The sequence below is a fragment of the Podarcis raffonei genome, chromosome 9, assembly GCF_027172205.1.
Source record: "Podarcis raffonei isolate rPodRaf1 chromosome 9, rPodRaf1.pri, whole genome shotgun sequence".
Lineage (NCBI taxonomy): Eukaryota > Metazoa > Chordata > Lepidosauria > Squamata > Lacertidae > Podarcis > Podarcis raffonei.
This window is the reverse complement of record NC_070610.1, coordinates 62086970-62114067: the sequence shown is the minus strand read 5'-3', so window position 1 is coordinate 62114067 and position 27098 is coordinate 62086970. Positions and strand designations below refer to the sequence as shown.

The 27098-nt window shown below is 41.7% G+C and overlaps 1 protein-coding gene across 4 annotated transcripts in view; it reads left to right on the top strand.

Moving 5' to 3' along the window:
• Positions 1-27098, top strand: part of BMPR1B (bone morphogenetic protein receptor type 1B) — a 214307-nt gene that overhangs the window by 113270 nt on the left and 73939 nt on the right. For 2 of the 4 annotated variants that reach the window (XM_053404034.1, XM_053404035.1), the window contains exon 3: positions 19097-19324. The exons of 1 other annotated variant lie outside the window; for it this stretch is intronic. In XM_053404034.1, the coding sequence (XP_053260009.1) occupies positions 19252-19324 (73 nt within the window). In that variant the 5' untranslated portion in view covers positions 19097-19251. Of the gene's footprint in view, positions 1-18921; positions 19325-27098 lie in introns of those variants that run through there. One more of the 4 variants, XM_053404036.1, reaches the window with a different exon arrangement.

Genomic DNA, 27098 nt, shown 5'->3' with positions numbered 1-27098 from the left:
GCACAAGAGCACTCCCTCTTCTTGCATTTTCCAGAAACTAGAAGCATTACTGCCTCCAACAGTGGAGGTGGTAGAACATAGCCATCAGGGTAAGTAGCCATTGATAGCCTTACCCTCCCATGAATTTGTCTAATCCTTTTTTTAAAAGCCATCTAAGATGGTGTTGTGTTGTGCAAGAGAGCAGGTGACCTTTGGGAAGCTGAGGGTGGTATAAAGGTGAGGCCCTGGAGAACTTTAAAATGGAAGGGCAAGAAGTTTCAGCAAGTAGATCTTGTGATTATTTGTCACACTTTCATAATTAGAGTCTGCGCTGAATATGGCACTGCCTTGGTGATTCTTTAAAAGCATTATTTGGCATAATAGAATTGACCTGTTTTCATCCTAATTCGGAACTGAACTGTCTGGATCATATTACATCAAGAGGTGGTGGAACCTGTGGCTCTCCAGATGTTATTGACTCCATAATAATATATCAGTTATGCCAAGGAAAGGTTATTTCATTTGTGTGCGTGCACCCCCCCCATTTTAACTAGAAAGCTTTCTGCTAATTAATTAGTATGGCAATTAAATAATGCATAGTGCAGTTATTTTTAATAACTCGCAGATCGTGTTCCTGTGCATTTCCAAAACAGAGCAGAGCCGTTGCTAATTAAATCTCTGGAATCTAAAAAAGGAATCTTTTGAGATAATACTGCTTCAGCTGGGTTGGACTGACAAGTTGCTAGCTAAGTATGCCTTGCTTTAATGTTAGAGGCTTTATGTTCATGTATTGTGTCAATTGCCTGCCTGAGTTGCTGCATGGTTCATTATACTGTGAAAGCTGTCAGGGGGCATTTCTGGATGTCTATGTGCAGTGAACCCTCGAACCTGAACTGGTCATCTGCTTGTTGCCTGTAGCAGTGACTTTGTTCATTCTTAACACGGTTGGCAACCATTTGATTACTCCGAGAGAGAGAGAGAGAGAGAGAGAGAGAGAGAGAGAGAGAGAATACCCTGTAATCTTGACTTGTTCAAGAGTGGCTGCTGTGGGCTTGCTTTTAAACTGCTTTCAGCTTTCCAAGTATGTTCCAGCTGAGCACCTTCATGGAATAAAGCTTTTTACTTAGGAGTCTTTACAAAACCCCACTGATCTCAGAATGAAAATGCATATAATGCTACCTTTCAGCTGTGGGAGAAAAGAGAGGGTGCTTTGAAACTATCATAAAGAGCTCTGGAATCTCATGCATCTTGATTCAGAAGTAGGGCCCATTTAAGTCCAGTGAGGTGTGTGAGAGTGCATGGCATGCAGTCTAAAGGTATGTGAATCTTGTGGTTTAAAACAAATTAAATATTGATTAAATACTGGCAAAGTTGGCAAAGAGGGAAGGGTCAAATCTCTCCTGCAGCATCATGGCTCTTACAGTGATGGGCCCCAAATGGGATGGCTTTAAAAGGGGATTACATAAATCCATGGAGGATGTGGCTATCCATGACGACTAGCCATGTTCCAGCTCTACTGTTCAAAAAAGTATATTTCTGAATACCTGTTGCTTGGAATTGCAAGTGGGGGAAATATTCTAAACCAGGCTTCTTCAACCTCAGCCCTCCAGATGTTTTTGGCCTACAACTCCCATGATCCCTAGCTAGCTAGCAGGACCAGTCGTCAGGGATGATGGGAATTGTAGTCTCAAAACATCTGGAGGGCCGAGGTTGAGGAAACCTGTTCTAAACTGATAATCTAGCTATGCTGGGAGGAGGTTGTGATTGTGCAAGTTCATATAACCTTGCAAGCAGGGAGATTAGAAAGCCAGTATTGTATTTACTTCAGGGGCTTCTTTTTAATAGATGGTTCCCTTGAATACTAAACAGGAAAGTACTTTAATTTAGCATCAGAATTGCTGCAGCCAAGCTCTGTGCTTCTACATATCTTCCAAGTCCCCAATTTTACAACCTTCCTTTGTAAGCATAAAGAGAGTTTGCGTTTCAGTAACCCTAGCAGAGATTCCTTGGGCTTTACACAATCCTGGGGCTGCCCTTTAAACCTTGTACATGCACACAGCAGATAGGTTTCATGGGAGGGGGAAAGGCCATTCAGCATGTAATGTAACTGCACATGTTGGTAGTTTTCTAATTTGTGGGGCTGGGGGACTTCAGGAGCTACTATGTGAGTGTTAACAAGACTTTCATTCTCCTTTTCCCCGAGCATCAGACTACTGAGTGAGACTTTTATCCTTCTTCCCACTCTTTACAGTAGCCAACCAAATGCTTGTGAAAACCCCACAAACGGCCTGAATTCAAGAAGTCTTTCCTGCCATTGCTCCCTAGCAATTGGTATTCAGAGGTAGATTTCCATTGAACATGAATGATTTATTTTCACTTTTAGGAATGAAAATTAAAAAGTATCAAATAATGCAGCCTTTCTTCATAGGGGAGTTGCTAAAACTCCTTGATCGTTTTGGTTGCCTTTTTCTGAGTCTTTTTCTACTCTGCAATACTTTTTCTGAGGTGAAATGGACAAGCTATGGCAGAATACGTGAATGCAATTAAAGCAGAAAAGAGAAAAAGGAAGTTAATCCTTGACCTGAGAAGGTGACAACTATGTAAGTGTTGCCCCTGTTTGCACCTGTGAAATGTTAGGGTGTGTATATATGCATACACAAACATAGTTTCCTATTCTGGTGCTGCAGTGGTTTGTTCATGACATCCTTCTCTGCTGCTACCTATAGAGAAAAGCTCAAATTCAGCTTTGTTCCATGGGAAGTGAAGCATGGTAGCCAAATGGGTTGCTGCATCATTACAGGAGAATGTGTTGTTTCCAAACATTCCTTCCTGAAATATACTCAGAGTCGCAAAGTGATTTCATGCTCTTTATTCAGCTCATAGTGGTGAGGAGGAATGAAAGAATGTCCCCTCAAAGTATCTGCTTTATATACATTATTTACACAATGGGCTGCACATGATTGGCTAATTCCGGAATTCTACTGTAAGCCAATCAGGTTGTGGATTCACTTCTATCTGGAGCATGATTGGGTAGTTCCTGCCAACCAATCATACTGCTGCATTGTTCTAGGACCAATCAGACTGCTGCATTCTGAATCCTATTGTTCTAGGACAAATCAGACTGCTGCCTTTTGGATCCTATTGTTCTAGGACCAATCAGACTGCTGCAGTTTGGATCCTATTCAACTCAGTACATAACACTTCCTATCCCAACACTAGAGCTGTAAAAACAAGAGGTGCACTCTCCAGGTCAGGAGCTGTTACTCCACTCCCAGCTCAGCAGGCAGAGCCTAAATCTATTTCTCTTGAATGTTCAAATTGTAAGGACTGCATGCACTTAGCTGATGCAAAAACCACTTTGGGACATAACAGGATACAGGGATTTACTGAACCTTGTTTTGACTCATGTTCCATATTTTAAATATGTATACCTATTACAAGCAGATTGTACACATGGCAGGCAGCTGCTGCCAAATTATATTCTGTGCATATTTGCCCTCTAATTAGAGAGTACAGCTGTTTATCTGTTTGTTTTCCCTGTATAAGGTAGCCTGCCTCTTGTGTGGGGCTTAAAAAAAACCACACAAGTTAATTTTTAGGGAGCGGAGACATTCACATCACACTTTTCTCAGTGGTTTGAACAAACATAAAGCATACAAACAGAACAAGCCAGTACCTTTTATTGGACACATTAAAGTTAAAAATATTGGAAGTGCAGGCTTTGGCGTCAGACTGAAATATCCTTCAGACCGGTTTCCTGTGAAGAAGAGTTTTGTATATGGTTTTTAAGACTGTGAGCTGCATTGGAGCCTTGTCTGTGTCTGGCTGCAGCAGCCTGGCATATTGAAAAAGATGACAGCTGGTTGTGGTGTAGTAGTTAGATCATGGGTAGGCAAACTAAGGCCCGGGGGCTGGATCTGGCCCAATCGCCTTCTAAATCCGGCCTGCAGATGGTCCGGGAATCAGCATGTTTTTATATGAGTAGAATGTGTCCTTTTATTTAAAATGCATCTCTGTGTTATTTGTGGGGCATAGGAATTAGTTCTTTTCTCTTCTTCAAAATATATTCCGCCCCCCCCCCCCACAAGGTCTGAGGAACAGTGGACTGGCCCCCTGTTGAAAAAGTTTGCTGACCCTTTAGTTAGATGATTGGATTAGGACTGGGGAGACCAAGTCCTTTGCTCAGCCATGAAACCCATTGGCCAACCTTGGATCAGTAACTACCTATTCAGCCTAAACATCAGTTCCTTGGAGGAAAGGTGGGATATCAATAAATAAAAGGTTACTCTTCCATACCCTCCAACATTTCTCTTATGAAAATAGGGACGTCCCATTCTATAATGATAAATTTACTGTTTATACCCCACACATCCTCACTGGGTTGCCCCAGCCACTCTAGGCAGCTTCCAACATATTTAAAAACATAATAAACCATTAAGCATTAAAACAAACTTCCCTATACAGGATTGCCTTCAGATAGCTCGGGGGTCGGATAACGCCATACCCTCTAACATTTCTCCAATGGAAATAGGGGCACCCTAAGGAAAAGCGGGACATTCCAGGATGAAATCAGAGACCAGGGCTGCTTCTCTAAATCAGGGATGTCCTGGGAAAATAAGGACACCTAGAGGGTCTGCTCTTCCAGCATTCGAAAATGTACCCTAATAATGATGATGATAACGATGATGGTAATTTATTATTATTTATGTGCCACCTATCTGACTGGGTTGCTCCAGCCACTCTAGGTGGCTTCCAGCAAAATGTAAAAACACCACAAAACATCAAACATTAAAAACTTCCCCATACAGAAGTCTTCTAAAAGTTATATAGTTGTTTATCTGTTTGACCCTATCTGATGGAAGGATGTTCCACAGAGTGAATGCAAGAAGGAAGGCCCTCTGCCTGTTTCTCTGTAACTTCACTTCTTGCAATGAGGGAACTGCCAGAAGGCGCCCAGAGTTGGACTTCAGTGTCCTGCCTTAACAATGGGGGTGGAGATGCTCCTTCAGGCATATAGGGCAGAGACCATTAGGACTTTAGAGGTCAGCAGCACCAAAACTTTGAATTGTGCTTAGAAGCATGCTGGGAGCCAGTGTTGATCCTTTTGGACTGGTGTTATATGGTGCTCATTTGTTTTATGTTTGTTTCACTTCTGTGAAACTAACATATGAGTTATTATTTTGAATGATTAAGAGATTGAGATTGTGGTGAGATTAAGATTGTTATCTAAATGTACTTTAAATGGGAGTACATTGAACACAGTGGGTCTTATTGTTGAACAAACATACATAGGATTGCACCATGAAGTACTCCAAAACAATCAGCCAGGGTTCTCCATCTGTTTACTGAGGGCTCCTCCAAATGATTTACATATTCCGGATTCATCCCGATTTGTTTGCACAAAGTTTGCAGGGTGGTTAGAATATGTCCGGTCTTTATCAAGCATTCATTCTGATTTGTTTATGACAATGAGCATGAAACCTGCATTCATCCTGATTTGCTTTAGGGATATTTCTGCATCTTCCTATTAATAATTTGATGCATCCTCCTGTTACTAATTTTCTCATCCCTCGCTTTTTCTTGTCACTTTCCTAACTGCAAAAAGTCCATTTTTTATAGATTTAATCCCCTTTAATTGAGCAAACCTAAAGTTCCTCCCTCAAAATAATGATAGTCTGCAGGCACCCTAACATTGTGAATATAAATAGTCGCTGGTAAGAGTAGATTAACTTCTCTTTTTAAAAATCTTTAACTAGAACAGTTAGGTGGAATTTTGACAAAAAAGTGCAAATGCATTAAATTGGGAACTACTCCACGTTGAGTGATCTTGAGAATGCAGCCTGACTGAAAAGAAATGATTTGCAGGTGTACTTACTGCTTGACATATATTTTCATAGACATACAGGATATAAAGGATTATCTATTTAATGCTGTATCATAGGTCAGGCCAATGAAGAGAGCGTTTGCATCACTGTTTGTCTGAGCTTCACACTTTCTGTTAAGTCCTGTTTTCTCTGCACTGTGTCAGCCAGTGTGATGCTTTGTTCTCCACGTTTTTTTAAATGTTCTTTTCCTAGAAGGTTGTTTAAACAACTCATATAGGGCTGCACTCACCCAGGCTGAGGAAAATCCTGTACAAACTGGAAAGTGTTAGAAAGGGATTTAATGAGATTATCATGGACTGTTCCTTCACAAAAACACACATGCATAAAACAATTTTTTTTTCAAAAAAAATAAAATAAAATCCCATAAACCAAGCAGCTGCACTGCTTAACTGAGGACAGGTGACAGAATTTGAGGGAATAAAAAAAGCAGTACAATAGTTAAGAAGCGGGGTATTTAAGAGGGAAAAAAGGAAGGCTTTTCCTTTTGCAAGCGTTTAAAATCAATACCTAACCCAACAAAACCGAGTTGAATTCATATTTTATAGTAGAAAAGTGCTTCATGTTTCCCATCCTAGTATGAGTTGACATGGGTCTCTACACTTGTTTTGTAAAGAAACTCTCCTTGCAGTCTCAGGAACATAATCGAGCTTGTGGTGCATTCCCATTCCATCTTAGTTTAGGGCCATAAGTTTGACAAAGTACATACATTTCAACATTCTCTGTTTACCAGGGAGAGCCACTACTGTTGTTGTTATCATTAGAAGTATTTTGTTTTATTTTACAACTTCCTGGTAAATCACTCTCCTTTCCCCGCCCCCTAATTTTTGCCTGTTGTGGGAAAGCCTCATTATAAATTTGTTGCTGTGAGTTACTAGACAGGACAGTCTTAAGCAAACCATTCTGGGTTCACAGTGATGCACGTCGCTGTGCATGCCTTGAACGCATGTAAATGCAGAGTTGCCTGTACACAAATTAAATAACAACAACAACAACAACAACAACAACAACAACAAATGTTGCTGGACCAACCCTCCAGCATCCCTGACCCTTGTCCATGCTGCCTGGGGCTAATGAGAACTGGAGTCCCAACAACATGTGGAGAGGACCAGTTTCTTTGTCCCCTGATGTAAATGCATGCACATGGAATTCTAAAAGTATCATGCAGCATATACACTCTGCTATTTCATGTACCAGACATGTGTATTGTGAGCTGTTGGTAACACAGCAATCATGTTTTCTTTACTGTTAGGTCACCCTACTCCTCTGAGTCCTGAAAAATTCTAAGAGCACTGTGTTTACCCAAGTTTGGTTTCCTTTGGGAGAAGTCACTGGAGGCTTATGCTGGCTGATAATAATTGTGAGCTTATTTTGAAATGTACAGGTTTGAATATAGGTGGAGGCAACAGACAGTGAAAGTCCACTATCAGATCTCTAGGGAGATAGCTAGAACCTGACACTTACACATCTCAAAATGTAGCTCTCTTGTGTCTGTGTCTAAACTGCAATCTTTTGTTCTTTCCACACACAAACACCTTGCCCCTCCTCCTCCTGGCGATCATCTTAGCTCTCCTGGAGACATGTTGCCTGAATATTACAAGCTATCAACAAGTCTTTTGTCAAGAGGTTGGTCTGGTATTGCCTCAGGGTAACCAACACTGATTGCCCTACTCACAGAACTTTGATAGGAAGCCTATAAACATACCTTTATCTCTTCCCCACCCCCCTCTTGGCTTTTAAAATTGTATAGGACAGGCTACTCTTGATAGAGTAGAACTTTCAGCATTGTGCGAAGAGGCAAGGAGTGCTTGGGCAGAGTGAAAAATAGGTATGTTATAAACTTATCCCTATTTTCATCTTTTAAAGGTTGGAAGGTGTGAAAGCTAGGTCTGGGCAGGGTCCCTGTGCTTTTAAATTATAGGAATGAGAAATTTGGCTGGTGTAGTTTTCCCATTAGTGCCACTTTAGTAATATAAGCTCTGCCTCCTGAAATTGTCACTGATAAACAATTGACAAAACAACAGGTTCTTTATTCTGCCTAGTTGCACAGGGCGATTCCAATATAATACGAGAAGAGAGGAAAACATAATGAGAAGGTGCCAGCACATGTACAAAGGAATTAGGTCTCCAAAGAGCTTTACCAATATATATACTCCATGAAACTTTTCAGTTCTGCATAACTATCATTAAACCTGTCAATACTTGGTTTCAGGTCAACGATTGTGGGAAGGCAAGAATTTCTGAATAGCAGTGACTGAAATCTGCATTCTGCATTAGCAGGGGTGGGGTGGGGATTTGCAGTAAAGTTGTATACAGGTGCGCTCAAAAGTAAGTCCCAGTGAATTCAGTGGTGCTTACTTCCATTCTCACATGGGATTAAGGCTTAATTCTGTGTAAACATGCACTGGGTTGAAGTGTAAGAGTAAGCCTACATGAAAAGAGATTTTTACATACCCATTACGACTATTTAAGAAACTATTAAATATTGAAATATTAACATGAGCCTAAGTGATGATAAAGTAATTCAAAACAGTAGTTACACACACACACATTTTTCATTGTCAAAGTGTTTTTTCCTTCTTTACTGAAATTGGTTGAGTTTTTGTTTCATATTTTAAATTAATGTTTACAAAACTGGTAAAAAGACTTGGATTTCTGATAGATGAATGAGATATTAACTCTTACTGGAACATTTGTAAGGCAATGCAAGATAGTGGCTTCTCATTGTTTCTTTCTGGGCAGGAAGCTGAAGGGCCTTGGGGTGCAGGTGGTCTTTTTCAACACTCCTTCCTCTTGAAGGTCATGCCTCAGAAAGAAAGAGGAAAGAACTAGAAGTAAACTACTGGCTGCACTGGTGTTGATTTCAGGAAATGTTTGTCTTCTTGTACCATGGTATCTGCTTCCTTGAGGAAAGACTTCTGGCAAGAGATGGGTTATGGGCTCTTGGATACCCCATATGGCGAAAAAGGGCAGATTTTTGTTTACAACAGTTGCACATCACAGTGGTTGACAAGAATGTGTTTGCTGAGTTCAGAAGAGCTTTAAACTAAATCCTATGGAGGAGCAAGACAGAAGAACACCTGGTATGGGGGATAATAGTGTCTTTGATGCACAGGAAATTGAGGTAGTGCTCCAGAAACCTGCTGAAGAGCAGGAAACTACAAGGAGGAAGCAGCTGGAGAGAATGACTCATGATTTTAGTTGTCTCTATACTAATTCACAGAGTATGGAAAACTAGCAAGACAAATTTGAGCTCTTAATACAGGATGGCAAGTATGTCCTAATAGACATTAATGAAACCCAGTGCGATGAGACTCATGACTGGAACATAGAAACTGAAGGAATAGACACAACAGGAAGGGAGGAGTATTTATAAAGGATGTGTGCATTTGTGAAGAGATCCATGACCTGGAGCATGGAAAGGAAAAAAGTAAAGGCCAAAGCTTATTATAAATAGAAGCAAAGTGGTTAAAATTTTGGATATAGGCTAAGATGATTTGGGGCAAATCCACACCATGCATTTCAAGCACACATTGATCTCATATTTAAAGCACACAACTTCCCCCCAAAATAAACCTGGGAGCTGTAGTTTTCCCCTCACAGAGCTGCAATTCTCAAGATTTTTTAACAAACCACAGTTCCCAGGATTATTTGGTGAAAGCCATGTGCTTTAAATGTATGGTGTGGATGTGCCCTTAATTCCCAACTCACTCAGTCTGGCTTTACCCCTTAGGGTTCTTGTTAGGATAATATGGATTAACTCCCCACATATGTACCCTGAACAATTTGGAGGAAAGGTGGGGTGGAAATTGTGAAGGAATAAAGAAAATAATATAAATATAAGCAAGTCTTGCAAAATGCTTAAAGCAAACAAGAAGAACAAATATTATTAATAATAATAACAATAAATTTTATTTATATCCCGCCCTCCCCAGCCGAAGCCAGGCTCAGGGCGGCTAACAACAATAAAACAGTACAAAAGTACAACACAAACAACACTCTAAAATCATTCATTATAAAATTAATTAAATTCAAGCCACTGGCCACCATTGGGCCAGAGCTCCGCGAAGATTGCTGAGGGAGGGAGTCAGGCTGTGCCCTGGCCAAAGGCCTGGTGGAACAGCTCTGTCTTGCAGGCCCTGCGGAAAGATGTCAAGTCCCGCAGGGCCCTAGTCTCTTGTGACAGAGTGTTCCACCAGGTCGGAGCCACAGCCGAAAAAGCCCTGGCTCTAGTTGAGGCCAGCCTAACCTCTCTGTGGCCTGGGACCTTCAAGATGTTTTTATTTGAAGACCGTTTCTCTGTGGGGCATACCAGGAGAGGCAGTCCCGTAGGTACGAGGGTCCTATTGACAATTACTGGCAGTGTTTTCTTTGAAATATTGTTGCATTCTTGAAATGTATATGGCTAGGTATTCTGCAGTCATTGCTGTAAATATTTACGTTGGAATTAAGTTCCACTGGGTTCAATTTTGCTTACTCCTGAGTAAGTGAGCATAGGTTTCCCGCCTCTATTTTGTGATGTACCCCGAAATTCTCCCTCAATTACACACCAATTTCTTATAAAAAGATATGCATTTAAAATAATGTTATGTTGTAGGTTCATGGGAAATTTGCTTATATTTATTAAAGAGAACGGTTGGAGGAAGAAGAAACACATACACACAGAGACACACAACACATTTCTGCCAATTTGTTTGTTCACTTTCCCCATGCTAAATTTCTTTAAGACATTGTTGCTAATAGCAACTGCAGGGAATTTGTTGAAAACCACACTTTTTCGGGGGGAAGACAATGGGCCCCAAGTCCACTGTGGCACAGCTTTAAACTTTATTAAGTCTGCCTTGGACTCTCCTTTCCTCTCGTCAGTTAAATGGAAGAAAAGTTTGGCAGCCTCCCTGCTGTGAGCTTGATTGATGCACAGAACATCTGAGGGACTTTTGTTTCCCTGGCTTGCACTCCATGAGTGCATAATGTGTGAATACTCAAATAAGGTCAGCCCTTATCACATGTAATCTAGGCCTGAAAGCAGATCAACAGTGACAGTCATACCCCATAAGCGAGAACACAAATCATCCTCTGCAGGCTTTGGAAAAGTTATGGGATTTTCTCCCCTCGCCTTGGAAGGTTGAGGGCGGCGGGCGAGACCCAGCATCGTTCTGAAAAGCAAGGGAATACGTGCTTGGAATATAATGCTGCTCATTCAAGAGGGCGGTGGGGGTGATTGGATTGGATTGTTTATTTGTAACAAAGTGTTAGTCTTTTCACTGGGAGTTTGAAGCAAGTTCTCTGCTACTGGTTGCTACTGGCCTGTGATGTGGAATCTTGAGAGCTGGGAATGGACTGGGGAGGAAAAAAAATATATCTGGCTTCAAAAAGAAAAGGCTGTATCAAAGCGCTTTGATAATGATTGGGAAACTGGGCTGAATGGTTTTAGCCCAGATCTACAAAGCAGAAGACTTGTGGGATTTGGGACCTGATTTAAAACCGACACCATGATGCTTCACATATAACATGGTCCCTTGGCAACCCACATGCAACATTAGCGCATCAGTACGGCGCTTGCTCCAGTTCACTGATTCCTGACATGTGGTAACGCCATGTGTTCAGACAGGATTCGTTATGAGAAATGAGATGCAAGACACATGAAATGCCACAAAAGAAAACAATTTCCTGCATACTTGTGCACACGGAGCATCCCATTTAAATTGATTCTTTCTTTTCAAGTGTATGCGCACAGGATGAGGAAATGAAAGTGACTATGAAGTAGGCTAGCTTTCTTCCTTGAGAATTTACACCTTTCTGCTAGGAACAAGCAGCTGGCCAACAAACCAGAACATAACGCATATCACACAATCATCTTTCTTCTGCTGAGGATATCATTTGTGATAACATTGACGCAGAACAACTGGCCTTGTAGTGACTGAGCATTTATCAACACTGCTAATATACGGAGTGAATTGTATATTGTAAAAAATTAATAGTAATTCTAATATGTATAGAGGAACTTTTGGCATACAGTCATTTCTCAGTGACTTCTTTTCTGAACAATTTCTGATTTTTCTTTTAAAACAACTGAAGCATATGCATTTTTGTAGCAAACATTTACTAAAGATAACATTTAAAAAAATAAATAAATGAGAAGCATGACTGTTAATCTTTCCCAATTCAGTATCATAGTTGGTTTGGGCTTGAAGAGGGAGCAAGGCAGAATTTCTTGTTGCAATTAATGTGTGGCTGTTGGTTTTGTTCCTTTACCTAATGCATTCAGTGGCTTTCTAAAGCACATAATAAGATGATCAGCATAAAAAAAAGAAAGAGCTAGAGTTACATGGCTGATAAGATTAACAAGCATGGAAACAATGATGTCATTTTCCAAACTATGGAAACAAGCGAGATTCCCCCTTTTATATTTATATTATCTTGGATATATATATTTTTATTCAAGGACCACCACCCCCCGACAGGATTTAATAGTAATTGTGCTAACCTTATACAGTGGGAAAATGTAATATGGATTAAATGACTTATCAAATGCAAAACTCCAAAAGCCTTGACGTCTACTTACAAAACTGGCATAATCATAGTAGTTACACGCTTTATTTATTTTGAATCACACTGTTGTTGCCACATATAGGACCCTTGATACTTACTTAGTATCAGCGAATACAGTCTGACTTCTTAATTGCACCAGTAATATGAAAGCAGGAATAAAACTGAGTAAAACCTGAGCCTCCCAGTAGAATTCCCTTAGCATTATACAGCTCAGCAGCCTCTGTTCTCTTACCAAGGAGATAAGGATGCTTGTTGGTCTCGCGTCAGAACTATCAGCACATGTTCCTTCTTATTTCAGGGTTGGATTCAGATGCAGACGTAGCATGATTTTTGTCATGGGCTGCTGATTCAGTGGCATCTTTTATATGTTGCTGGATTCTTAAAGTCAGAAGGTGTAAGAAATGGCTGTTGCCCCAATGAAGTATCACAGAATAGTAGAAGAATTGAATTGGAAGGGATCCTGAGGGTCATTTAGTCCAGCCCTATGCAATGCAGGAATCCTGCCCACAGCCATCCCTGTGTGTGTTCGAACCACCAACCTCCAAATTAGCGGCCAGACTTCTTAAACTTTAGCTGTGCTGTGATATTGGAAGTAGAGGGAAAGGCTGTGTACAACGTTACTGTTTACTCTGGTTTCAGCATGCTCCCACTGCTGGTTTTTTGTATCCATGTACACATGGCATTACCCACAATGGAGCAGAGCTATCCTGCGGTTTCTTGAGAAATACTGCTGTTTGATGTGTTTTCCCTGAATATGAAAGTTTAAGCCAAAGTCACTTTGCAGTTAGTCTGAGGTGTGCACGTTTGAGATAGCCATTGTGCATGCAGTGGTACCTCGGGTTATGAACTTAATTCGTTCTGGAGGTCCGTTCTTAACCTGAAACCATTCTTAACCCAAGGTACCACTTTAGCTAATGGGGCCTCCTGCTGCCGCCGTGCTGCCAGCACACAATTTCTGTTCTCATCCTGAGGTAAAGTTCTTAACCCGAGGTACTACTTCCGGGTTAGCGGAATTTGTAACCCGAAGTGTTTGTAACCCGAAGCGTTTGTAACCCGAGGTACCACTGTATGCAGATGACAGCTTCAGTTGTAGGTGTGGGAAAACCAAAGAGACAATGCCCATGCCCCCCCCTCTGGTATGTACAACAGTGTGCAAATGTGACTTGAAATACAGTGGGCGGGGGCAACAACCTCACTCCATTTTAAGCTGCTAATGTGCATATAGTCTCGGTCTAGATAGAAGGGCTAGATAGAAGGGCTCTCGGTCTAGATAGATGGGCTCGGTCTAGATAGAAGCACAAGCAGTCCTCATGAGTATATTGGCCCTTTCCTTCTCTAAAGTGGCATGACAGTGATGGATAAACCACACTTTTGCAAGCACTGCATATGCTGACAAGTTCTGTTAGGAAACTCGCAAAGTGGCATTGAAACAAAGCAGACACGTTCACGATACATTAGGAACTGTAATAGAATCAGTTTTGTGACATGAAAAATGTTGTGAGATGAGCCACAAATAGGTTCCTGGGCTAGCTAGTACAAACATGTACAAATGACACCTGTTCAGAAAGAAAGGAGAGAGATGGGAAATGGCTGTCTCTCTGCGTGTTTCATTTGTTCTCTTTACCTTTTATGATCAATATTTATCTTCGCTTTCAGTTTTGCATGATATGTACATAGGCCTGATTCGTAGCATTATTCTTGTAATATGGTTGATGTTGAAACTTCACCATATGATACTCAGACTAATCTGTGCATGTTTTGATCATGGCGGCTGCATGGTTACTTCTCTCATTGATGTCCCATCCTTGGTAGCTCAGAGGGCAGTGAGGTGTTGGTGTAGAATGGGGTAGTCAATGAGCTCCCAGTGTCATTGGACTACAGCTCCCATCATCCCTGGCCTTTGTCCATACTGGCTGGGGCTGATGGGAGTTGAGGTCCATCAACATCTGGCTATGCCCAAGTAAATATGTACCGTCACTGGAAATTGCACTTTATCATGTAAATGTTTTCTAGAGATTTTAATTAATTAAACTAGGAGCCTGGTACCTGGCATTGCTTGGAATTCCAAACAACAACAACATCATCATCATCAGTGCAGTTTTAAAATCAGTGGTTAAAAACTGTGTTGTTTTGAAATGTTTAGAAACGGCAGCCACTGTTATCCAAACATAGATAGAAACCTACTCTTTGAACTGAGGAACCATCACACAACATTTGGTTGTGATATCTTAAGAAATGTCCAGATGCATAGCAAGCAAACAACTTTGCAAAACATGTAATGAATTTTATTCGGGGGTTTTCAGCCCAGTATCTTCCCAGCCACATGTTTATTGTAAAGCGCATAAGCAGCACATGAGGGCAGTTGCCATCCCTAGCTGTTATTCCAGAAGCATGCTGCCTTTGATCTTGGAGAATCTGTCTAAGCCTCCATCCCTATTAGTCATGGTGGGGAAAGCCTCTCCCCCACCCAAGTATGTCAATACTTCACAATGTAGTGCTGTTCCAGGTCCAAACCTCTTAGCCTGTGGTTGGTGAGGAGAGAACTTAACCACAAGTCCTAGTTCAGAGGCCACACTCCTAGTTCAGAGGCCACACTAAGTCAAACCTTGGTTTTGCTCATGCAGTGCATTTAGCAGAAAGGGCAAGGAGGAACTAAGTGAGTACAAACTGCACTCTGGGAGATCCAATATGCATTCAGGCTGCATTCACATGACAGTTTATTTGATTTTCATGACTCTTACGTTCCACATTATATTTGAGCTTTTGCACAACATAAAAGCTACTTCTGGAACAACAGTGCAGGTTTACTGCTTTTTTTGTATTATTTGCTTCCAGAAAACATCCACCTGTAAATAATACAGAAATATTCCACTATAGTTCTGGAATTGGCTTTTTACATCCTGTGAAAACTCAAATACAATGTTGGGGAAACGTAGTGAAAACAGAGTGAAATGCAGCCGCAGTGTCACTAAGTTCATAATATTGTGCGAACCAAGCCATTGTTTCCTTTTGATTTTGATTTTACATATGTTTTTAATGTATGTTTACATGTGTTTCAATACTTTGGGCCCACATGCATACGAGTAATCTCCATTTAATCCTCTAGATTTACTTCTGAGTGGGCATGGTTAGGGGTACAGTTAGTGTTGGAATTCTATTTCAATTCCTTTGGGATTCTTGGATGGAAAGGCGGTCTACAAACGACTCCAACAAACAAATAATGAAGACAGCAGCATCTTCAGCTTTTATTTTATGTTGTTATTTACAATGTTAATCCCTGCTTTGACCAGACTTTGGTGCATGAAACCCTGTAGGAGCCAGCCTGGGTGTGGAGATGGCTTTTTATGCCAAATCCTCTGTGTCTGCTTATTCTTCACTTTTTTCAGGAAGGGGTTCCTCCTCAGATAGTTTTTGAGTCCCTTCCCTGAATACCACCATGTTCCTTCCTCCCTCTGTTCCTATTTCCCTGCCCAGGAACACACACATTCCTGTTGCCCTATGTTTCTACCTTCCACAGTCTAGGAGGAAATGCCAAGTATGGAACTCATAACGCCTCTGTTCCTCCTGCTTCTTCACACTGCCCTCTAGTTCACTTCATGTTTCAGTTCTGGCCATCCTTGTGGTCACCACTGTCCTGTTAGAATTCCTGCTCCATGATTGCAGTCATGGGATTGTTGTCTTTCACATTATGGTGTATATTTTGACTCCACAGAGTGGGAAGTGACGGAGGCAGGATGTTTGTGTTACTCTGTTCCATGAAGTGGGACTTTTGTCCTTTGTTTTTTCTCTTTGCTGTCTTATGCTAGAGAGAGAGGGAGCCATGTTACAGTGCTCCGTGTGTGTTTATATGTAAATAAAGTAGATTAGCCAAAATGCTGAGTTGCTGAGGTCTGTTACGCAACTGTGTGCAAACTCTGCGGATCCCTATGTGTGCCAGTTTTGGTTGGCATCAGTCGCTGTGATGTTCGGGCAGAAGAAAGCTTTTGAAGCTCCCGAACGAACAACCAGGAGGGAGAGAACATGCCAGTTAGGCATATGTCTCTGCCAGGGTCCTACTCGAGTGTAGGCTGAACTCCTGACATGTCCTACCCACTAAACAGAATCTTCTCCGCACACACTGCCTTTTTCTTGCAGTATTATAAGGACAACAGTATTGTTTGGGCCAGATGTTCGGTTGTTATTTTCAGAAATGGGAATTCTTTCAATTAAGATCAGACCCTTAGAGAAACTACTTTTAAGAAAGAAACAAAATGAAAGGGTGTCCTGCTGATTTTGGAACATAAGAAACTGCTTTGTACTCAGTCGCACCATTGGTTTGTCTAGTTCAGTATTGCTGACACTGACCGGCAGCAGCTCTCCGGGTGGAGACTTAACAAGCTCTAACTGGAGACACCAGGGTTTGAACTTGGGAACTTTTGCATACAAAGCTAATGTTTTACTACTGAATTATGACCCATTTTTAAAATTGCAATAATGTGATGTTGTGATTTTTTTTAATAAAAAAACTTTGTATAAAGTATATAACGTAAGAAATGGTAAAATATTGGTTTCTGTAATATATTCAGTAATATTTTGCATATACGTATATTTTTAATGACCCCCCCCCCACTGTTGGTATACTGGTATGCTTGTATTTTTTGATTCAGTGTGCACAATCCTTTTCACCTAGTTTAACTTCTAAATTCATCATGAAAGACTGAGTCTTGTGTCAAAATAATATGTTTTGTGTTTGTTGAAGAGCATAGATGTATTTCACCTGCACAACCTTTCTTTGATCAGATCAAAACAACCTATTTGTTATCCACAGAAGAGGGTTTGTGGCTGCTCAGTAAATATATAACATTAAACTACAAACAACCTGTACTGCTATATTTTGATATTGGGGTTATGGCTAATCTGCCATTGTGGGCGCCCAAAAGCAAGTGGACATACTATCTTGCAAAAACATCAGGAACCCAGGCTTACAAAGTGGAGCCAGGTTTGGCCCCAGACATTTTAGTACAGTAACTAGCAGTGCCATCTTCTCCATGTCTTTGCAGGAGTAAGTCCCAGTGAGTTTTTAACAGGGCTTGGAGCTGTGGTCTCAACCACTGAGCCTAGGGCTTGCCGATCAGAAGGTCGGCGGTTGAAATCCCCGCGATAGGGTGAGCTCCCGTTGCTCAGTCCCTGCTCCTGCCAATCTAGCAGTTTGAAAGCACATCAAAGTGCAAGTAGATAAATAGGTACCACTCCGGCGGGAAGGTAAACGGCATTTCCGTGCTCTGCTCTGGTTTGCCAGAAGTGGCTTAGTCATGCTGGCCACATGACCCAGAAGCTGTACGCCGACTCCCTCGGCCAATAAAGCGAGATGAGCGCCGCAACCCCAGAGTTGGCCACGACTGGACCTAATGGTCAGTGGTCCCTTTACCTTTACCCACAGGTAAGAGGGCATAGGACTGTTGTCTAATAGTGAGGCACCCAAACTTCAGAATCAAACTTCTCAAGTCCAAAATTTCTAGAGTAGTTGTTCCCTTCCACCTCCAGATTTCTGGAGTTTGAGCTTAGCTCATAATAAGCCGAGCCTCTACCTCCCCAGGAGCAGCTCACTGCTGAAACTTGCCTTACAGCAAGGATGCAAGGCGCTAGGCATTCATTAGGCCCTGCAATGACAAAAGCTATGTGCGATGTGATTTCCCAGTGGTTCTGGATCCTTAGCAAAGGAACCCTTGAATGGGACAATTCCTAGGAATCCTCAGCGTGCATTCTTGGCACCAGGAGCCAAGGAAATTATAGACTTGTGGTGCTTTGGGTTCTTATGAAAGGACACTTCTGGGGCACCAGCGTTCCATGCAGAGAGTTAAGGAGAAGAGCAGGGAGCCTTGCAGAAGCGATGGAGAGCATTCAGAGCCCCAGCTTGTTCCAGATCTTGTGTTTCCAGTGGCGTCTCCAAAAGTGGGATGGAGCTTTGATGGAGCTGAGCTTAAAATAGTAATTGGGCCTGATCAAAAATGAGCCGAAATTAGCCTGTGTTTAGGAAAGGCCAGTTTGAGTAATATCACCCATCACTATAGAAACAACGAAAAAATATTACTGATGATTAATCACCCTTTAAAACCTGCAGATTGATGTGCCCACTTCCTTCTGCCTCACCGTGTGACTGGTGCCAAGTGGAATACACAGTGATCTAAAGCTCGGTTTACTTAAAATGCCACTTTTTAAAAACTTTTTTTTTTTGCCTTGCTTCCTCGGGAATAGGCTGAAATGAGAAGCCAAACAAACAACTTTTAAAAACCCCATAATTTGAAGCTGCTCAACTTTCTGTTGCTCAGTGCAAAGCATGGTTAACAAGCTAATTCGAACTGAAGAAATCACAGTTGTACTTTTGTTTTCATAATAACGCCTGGCAGTTTGGTACTTTCTTTGTATTCCTCAAGGATCTCCTGGCTTTGTTTTGTGCACATGAGTGTAAAAGAGAAGAGAGGAGCTGAAATCTCTCTGTCTCTGTCTCTCTGGCTGCAGCTTCTAAGTTTACACACATTCCCAGTGTGGGCAGCGATCAGTCCATGCTCCTGTCTCAGGAATCCAGTCCGGCTTGAGAGCCTTGCTGCCCTTTTGTTGTCCTCCCCACGAGGGTGATCAGTTGAGGACTATGTGGTGACAGAACCAGTTTGTAACAGGCTTGTCTTTCACCTTCTCCTCTCCAGGCTTTGCTGGCAAGACTCATGTGAGGATCTGAGAGAGGCGGGAGTGCAAAAGGGCTGCAAAGTGAAATAAGAAAAGGAAAGAAACGGGAGATTTAAACCACAAGCAAATCACTGCTGCTGCTGCTGCTGCTGCTGCTGCTGCTGCTACTACTGCAATGAACTGGCTAGAAGAACCAAACTGGAGGTTTCACGTTTCCCTCCTCATGCTGCTCTCGATGCACACCAGGGGTAAGGAGATAAAATGTTGTGCAATGTACTTCTGACAGGGTGCTGATGAGCTGAAGATAGCCTCTAACTGCTCTGTTGCTATTGTGAAATGGAAAGCTTAGGGGAGAGTAGCTTGGAGTTTGCAAGCCACCGGTGCTTTGTGCAAAATAAAAAAAGTTCAGCAGTTTAATAGCTTGTGCACAACACCATTAGGGCAGTGCATGGGAATTGAAAGCTGATGTGTGTTAAACTTGCAAGCCTCTACTTTACTGCATTTTTCTTCGCCTTCCCTGCATTTTAGTCACGTTGCCATTTGCTTTTGAGTAGGGTGATAGCGTTCTGAAGTTTATAGAAGCAGCAAAACGCCGTTAAGGTCGTTTTGGTATCAGTAGCAACTGATGTTTGTTCTTACACTGTTGATACAGTTCTTTGAAATTACTTCAGTGATGTGTTGGAGTAAAATTATGCAAAAAAGAAAAAAAAATCTAAGCGGGAATTTAGAGATTTATGCCTTTTTATTTTTTTAAAAGATTACTTTTTAAAAAGGAAGCTGAGTTGAATCCAAATGATTGGGAAACATGAGTCAGCATAATAACTTTTAGCTTGTTTAAAAGGACTGAAAAGGTTCTCATTTTAAAAAGGGGAAAGAGAAGAGTGAAGTTAATGAATGAACTGCACAGGAAACAAGTATCTGGGAAGTTTTAAAATAATGTATAAATCGACATTCACCAAAGGGAGATTTTGAACTGAAGACAAACCGATATAAATAAATGTGTTTAGTTAACGTTTTAGTTGTGAGGATGATGTATCTTTAGAATTCTGAAGATGCTCTGACAGAAGCCAGAACTTAGGACCATTTTAGTTGTTATTTAATTAATTCATGAATCACCTTTTGCATTTGTCGCAAGGCATGTTACAAACATAACACAAAACAGCTAAAAATTGTTTTAAAAAGTACAAATGTAACTAAAGATAGGTGTTTCTTCTGTATTGTTTTTAAACCTGACGCAGATATATTTTCATGTGGCTGGAAAAGCTTGTGTAAACGAAATTGTCTTCAGTTGTTTCTGGAAAGTACATCTAGTGGTTTGCTTGTTGTATGTCAGCAGGGATGCTGCTCCACAAAACGGGCCACTACACTGAAGGCCCTGCTCTGAGTTCTTGCATTTGATATTTTGGGGACTTTAAGGAGAAATTCTCCTGCACAACACAGTGATCTACTGGGAATATAAGGGATAAGCTGTTCTCTCAAGTAACCTTGTCCTGAGCTGTATTGGATCTTACATGTTAGTACCAAAATCTTGAAGTTTCCCTGGTAGCAGACTGGAAACAAGTGCAAATCCAGAAAATATCGTGTTGTACCTTGATAGTAGTTTGTCCCCCCCAAACAACCTAGCCACTGTGTTCTGCACTTGCTGCTGCTGCCTGACCAACCTCAAGAGTAGCCCCACATAGAGTGTATGGCAGTAATCCAACCTTGATGTTACTAATGCATGGGCAAGTGTGGTCAAGCTGTCACGATTCAAAAAGAATCGGAGCCACCTTACCAGTCAGTGCTTCTTTTCTTAAAAAAATGTTAAGGAATCCTCTCATTTTCCTACTCATATTAAAATACTGCCCCTCAATGAGGCCAAACTTAGATTCACAAAATGTTTAGGGGTATGCGTACCCCTGCGTCCACCCAGAAAAAAAGCACTGTTACCAGCCCTAGCTGGTCAAATGCACCCTTAGCTACTGAGGAGACCTACGCCCCCAGTAACAGGGCTAGATCTATTATTATTTATTTACTTATTGCACTTATTAGATTTATAATCTTAAAACTAGTAGAAAACCAAAACAGAAGAAAAACCTGAACACATGCATAGATATAAAAGGGATCAAGGTGCACCCACAAACTACACACTACATTCAGGGAGACTGGGACCCCATTTACTGACTTCTCAACCTGGGAATCACCTACCTCTGACTTGCCAGGATTCTGACCCAGTTGTTAGCCCTCAAAGTCCACCACTGCATCTGGACATCAGGGCCTGCTCAACCATTCTTGATTCAGATGCTATCGAGAAAAAAAGTTGGGTTTCATCAGTGCCCTGATGACACTTCATTCCATATCTCCCACTGACCACTCCTGGTGACTTCATATAGATAGATGTTAAACAGCACAGGATACAATAGAGTGTTCTTTGGCACCACACAGCTCAAGAGTCATGGGGCTGAGGAAGACTAATCTAATGCTACCTTCTTCAGCTGTCCCTGGAGATGAAACCAGAACCACTGGAGAACCACCAGGCAAGAGTGTTCAAGGAGGAAGTGGCCTGTAGGAGGTGGGTGGCCTGAAGGCTACATTTGGCCCTTGGGACTGAAGTTCCAAACCCTGGCCATAAAGTATAAGAACTGGAAGGGGCAGTCCTTTGATACAAATAAATTAATGTATGGTTGTTGGTTTGTTTTTTAAAAAAAACTTTTCTCAAAGTTGTATCGGTTTTTCCTCTCATAGGTTAGAGAACAAATTGGTAGGCTTCTCTCTCTCTCTCTCTCTCTCTCTGTGTGTGTGTGTTTGTGTTTGTGTGCAAATGATTCCCAGCTCTACCTCTCCTTCAAATCAGATCCAGTGAGGTCGGTGAAGGTGGTTGGCAGATGGATGGTGGTTAACAGATTGAAGTTGAAACAGAAGTATTGTTTTGGGGGGACGGGCAGGTGGGTGTGGAGGACTCCCTGTTCCTGAACAGGGTAACTATGCCCCTGAAAGATCAGCTGTGCAGCCTGGGAGTCATTTTGGACTCACAGCTGTCCATGGAGGCACAGGTCCATTCTGTGTCCAGGACAGCTGTCTAGCAGTTCCATCTGGTATGCAGGCTGAGGCCCTACCTGTCCACAGACTGTCTCACCAGAATAGTGCATGCCCTGGTTATCTCCTGCTTGGACTGCTTCAATGCGCTCTATGTGGGGCCACCTTTGAGGGTGACTTGGAAACTACAACAAATCCAGAATTCTGCAGCTAGACTGGTGACTGGGAGTGGCTGCTGGAACCATATAACACCGGTCCTAAAGGATCTTCACTGGTTCCCAGTACATTTCCAGGCACAATTCAGAGTGTTGGTGCTGACCTTTAAAGGCCTAAATGGCCTTGACTGAGTATACCTGAAGCAGTGTCTCCACCCCCATTGCTCAGCCGGACACTGAGGTCCAGCTCCGAGGGCTTTCTGGCGTTTCCCTCACTGCAAGTAGCGAAGTTACAGGGGACCAGGCATAGGGTCTTCTCAGTAGTGGTGGCCTCCCTGTGGAACACCCTCTCTTCAGATGTCAAGGAGATAAAAAATGACACAAGACATCTGAAGGCAGCCCTGGAATGGGAGGTTTTTAATACTTGATGTTTTATGTTTTTAGATATGCTGTAAGCTGTCCAGAGTGGCTGGGGAAACCCCAGCCAGTTGGGCAGGGTATTAAAAAACAAAAAATTATTCTTATTAAACTGTGATTGTGAATTAAAGGGGTAACGTGTAGCTAAGTTGTACTCTGAGTAGATCCATTAAATTTAATGAACATAAGTTAGGTCCATCAGTTAAAATGAGTCCACTCTTAATAAAACTTAGTTGAATACCACTCAAGGTTTATAGGATTTTGTGTTTCCTGTGTCACTTCTATAAGATGCATGAGTGCACCCAAATTCACCTGTTCTGTCAGTGCATCTTTGCTGGTGTGTGTTTTGGTGGCAGAAGTGTTCATGGCAATCTGTTGGTGTTTCATGGCTTCCATCAAATCCTATTGCCAGCAGATACTGAATATAAGAATGTGCTCCAAATCTACTTCATGGGTTTCCAGAATTTTGGAAATATGTTTACTGTTGTGCTGGAGTCATTTGTGGCTGGCTATCTTTCCTGCTCTTCCGTAAGATGTGGTGCTAGTTTGAGAGACATTAATTTTCCATCATTCTTTGTTCCACTCCTTTTAACATCCCAGAGCATTTTCTGGGAAGAAAGCTCCATTGCAAAAACTTGTTTCCAAGTAAGCATACTGCTGCAGATCGCATTCTGTGTGAAAATCCGATTGTATAAGCACAGGTGCTCGTTTTTAATCTCGGAGGACCCATTAGGAAGAAAACGTTCCAATATTACTGAGGAAGTTGAAGGAGCGGCTTTGGAAAAATTAAAGAAGCCTTAAACAGATTTTGAATATATAGATTATATTCCATTGCCAGATGCTGGGCAGCTTCTCCCACATTAAAACACAGATTCTTAATGGTTTGGCTGACCCTCAAGGGAAACAGATCTGTACTAAGATATGAACATCTGTAAGGGCGTGGAAAGATTTATGCAGGAAACCTGCAGTGGACAGCTGAAAGGCAAACACTGACAACCTCTCTACCCAACAAAATGGAATTTTGTTGTCTTATTAGGCCTATTCCAAATGGGAAACATGAGAAAAAGTAAAATAAATATGAAGGAATACAAAGTCAAATTAGGAGAACTAATTCAGTTTAACATGTGATATGTTATCAATATTCATGCAACAATATTCGTCCATTCACATACACATTCGTCGTCCTTGCTTTTTCCTTTGCTGATAGGAGCATTTGTTAGCTACATAGAACCCTGATATTTGCTGCATGCATAGGCAAAGATAAATCTATCTCACTTCACTTAAAATTAGGATATTTATACTTGTTTTCACACAGAGACTAAAAAGATACCCCAAGGTATTTCCAGATCAAAAGAGGTGTCCCTTCTACTACAGTAGGAAACCATTGGTGGGGGTATCGACAATGAACCCACAGGCATAGTTTACAGATCATGGGCTTCATTTGCACCATACATTTGAAGCAGTGATGGCTTCTCTCAAAGAATCCTGGGAACTGTAGTTTGCTATGGGGCAGGGAGCTTTCAGGAGACTCCATATTCTCGCAGAGCTACAATTCCCATAGTGATTTAACAATCAATCCTTCTTCCCAGGGAACTCTGGGAATTGTACTTCTGTGAGGGGATTTGGGGTGGGGTGTCTCTAAGCAATTCCCAACACTTTTAAAATCAACAGTTCTTAAGATTTTTGGGGGGAAGCCATGACGAATTAAAGTGGTATGATACGACTTCATATGTATAGTGCAGATGGGGCCAGACTATGGATTACGAGTGTGATCATGTGAACATGCTGGCTCCTGGGGAGGGGGAGCTTGCACCTGCTGTGGTCCTCCCTGGTCCTTTAAGCAAAGCATGGTGGGGCAGCTATGCTGAAGTTTGTCTGAGCCCAAGATTATGGTTTAGATCAGGCTTCCCCGACCTCGGCCCTCCAGATGTTTTTGGCCTACAATTCCCATGATCCCTAGCTAGCAGGACCAGTGGTCAGGGATGATGGGAACGGTAGTCTCAAAACATCTGGAGGGCCGAGGTTGAGGAAGCCTGGTTTAGATCATGGGTAGGCAAACTAAGGCCTGGGGGCTGGATCCGGCCCAATCGCCAATTCCTATTACACCTTCTAAATCTGGCCCGTGGACGGTCCAGGAATCAGCGTGTTTTTACATGAGTAGAATGTGTCCTTTTATTTAGAATGCATATCTGGGTTATTTGTGGGGCATAGGAATTCGTTCATTTTTTCTTCTTCAAAATATAGTCTGGCCCCCCACAAGGTCTGAGGGATAGTGGACGGGCCCCCTGCTGAAAAAGTTTGCCGACCCCTGGTTTAGATCTCCCACTCTTAACCATGATCTGTAGCTGAGGTTTGTTCTATGATTATAGACCATAGTTTCATTGCTCATGAAGGGAGGAGCAAAGCAACTGGAAAGGAGCTACATGCAGCTTCATTTAGCTTGTGTCCATCTCTCCTTACTAAGTCAGAACTGAAAGCTTAGTGTCCACATTGGGCCAGTGTTCTTTTCTCAAAAAAATTAGATCAGGGGTTGGTAACGTGATTCCTTCTAGATGTTTTGAACTGCAACTCCCAGCTGGAGCCAGCATCCGGAAGGGACATCACATTGGCTACCCCCAGTTTGGGTATTCTCAAACCAGGTAGATAGTTGAAATCTGGTACACCCATAGTTTAGGGCAGCAGTAGGGACACGGGTGGCGCTGTGGGTTAAACCACAGAGCCTAGGGCTTGCCGATCAGAAGGTTGGCGATTCAATTCCCCGCGACGGGGTGAGCTCCCGTTGCTCGGTCTCTGCTCCTGCCAACTTAGCAGTTTGAAAGCACGTCAAAGTGCAAGTAGATAAGTAGGTACCGCTCTGGCGGGAAGGTAATCGGCGTTAGTCATGCTGGCCACATGACCCGGAAGCTGTACGCTGGCTCCCTCGGCCAATAAAGGGAGATGAGCGCCACAACCCCAGAGTCGGTCACGACTAGACCTAATGGTCAGGGGTCCCTTTACCTTTACCTAGGTGAGAAATTGTAAATCTGTGATTACTGGACCTTCCCTACACTCTTGGTTTCTCTTCAGAGAAGCTGTAGGACACAGGGTGGGGAATTGGATCAGAACTGTGGCGGTATGCATCCTCTTCCTCACGACGTTTGTTTGATTTAAAGCAGCGGTAGCAAGTGGGCAGCTGAGCATGTTGGGCAGGTGTGAGTAGTAAGGAGCTACCTATAAGTCAGGAAGAAAATGGATCTGAACACCAGAGCCAAGGTGCTCTAATGAGCCATTGACCAGCAGGGTAGAGATTGTGGATGGGTCTATCCTGCATTCAGTGTGCCTAGTTTAACAAAGAAATGAAGACTATTCTGTTCTGATTTATAAATGATACTAAATGGGAGGGATTGCAAACAGAGGATAGGATAAAAATTTTATATTAAAATGATATACAGTGGTACCTCAGGTTACAGACGCTTCACGTTACAGACTCCGCTAACCCAGAAATAGTACCTTGGGTTAAGAACTTTGCTTCAGGATGAGAACAGAAATCGTGCCCCAGTGGCGCGGCAGCAGCAGGAGGCCCCATTAGCTAAAGTGGTGCTTCAGGTTAAGAACAGTTTCAGGTTAAGAACGGACCTCCGGAACGAATTAAGTACTTAACCCGAGGTACCACTGTAATTAAAATTATATATAGCATATTAAAATTATATCATATGATTTATTATAGTGATATAAATCAGAGTTTTGACCTGTGAAGAACAAATTTCATTTTAACAAAGATACAGCTAAAATGACTTATGAATTATAGTGGTCTGCAGCATCCATATCAGTCATCAAAAAAACCAAACATAGGCGGAAATGACTGGCAGAATCCTGGGAGAAGAGTTGGTGGAAGAAGATTGGAAGAAATTTAAAGACTATTTGCAGAAACACTGTAAAATTAATGAATGTTAAAATGATGTTGGATTGAAAATAAGTGGTATTAGCAACAAAGTTAATAAGAATATGCAAAAATGGATTGATAATGGATGAAAATATAGAGTTATAATATGTTAAGATATAGAGTTAAGATAAAGGAAAGAGGGTAAGGATTTGCTGATTTGATTATGTAAATGGGAACACAAAAAGGGGAGGTGCGAGGAGGTCAAGGAAACAAGCTAATGAGTTTAAAGATACAAAAAATGGATTTGTTTTTAATTTTTTCTTACTTATTCGTTTTTTGTATTGTGTATGTTTATTTTTTCTTTTTTCTTTTTTCTATTTTATGTATTTTTGTATGTTTTCTTTTTATTTATCTTTTTATATATGTTTTCTTTCTATTTTGTAAACCTTTGTTTTTTGTAAAATCTCAATAAATATTTTATAAAAACAAACAAAAACAAACAAACATAACATCTCCTTTGGTATTACTTAACAAAAGAATAGTACCACAACGTGAGAAATTATAACACCATTA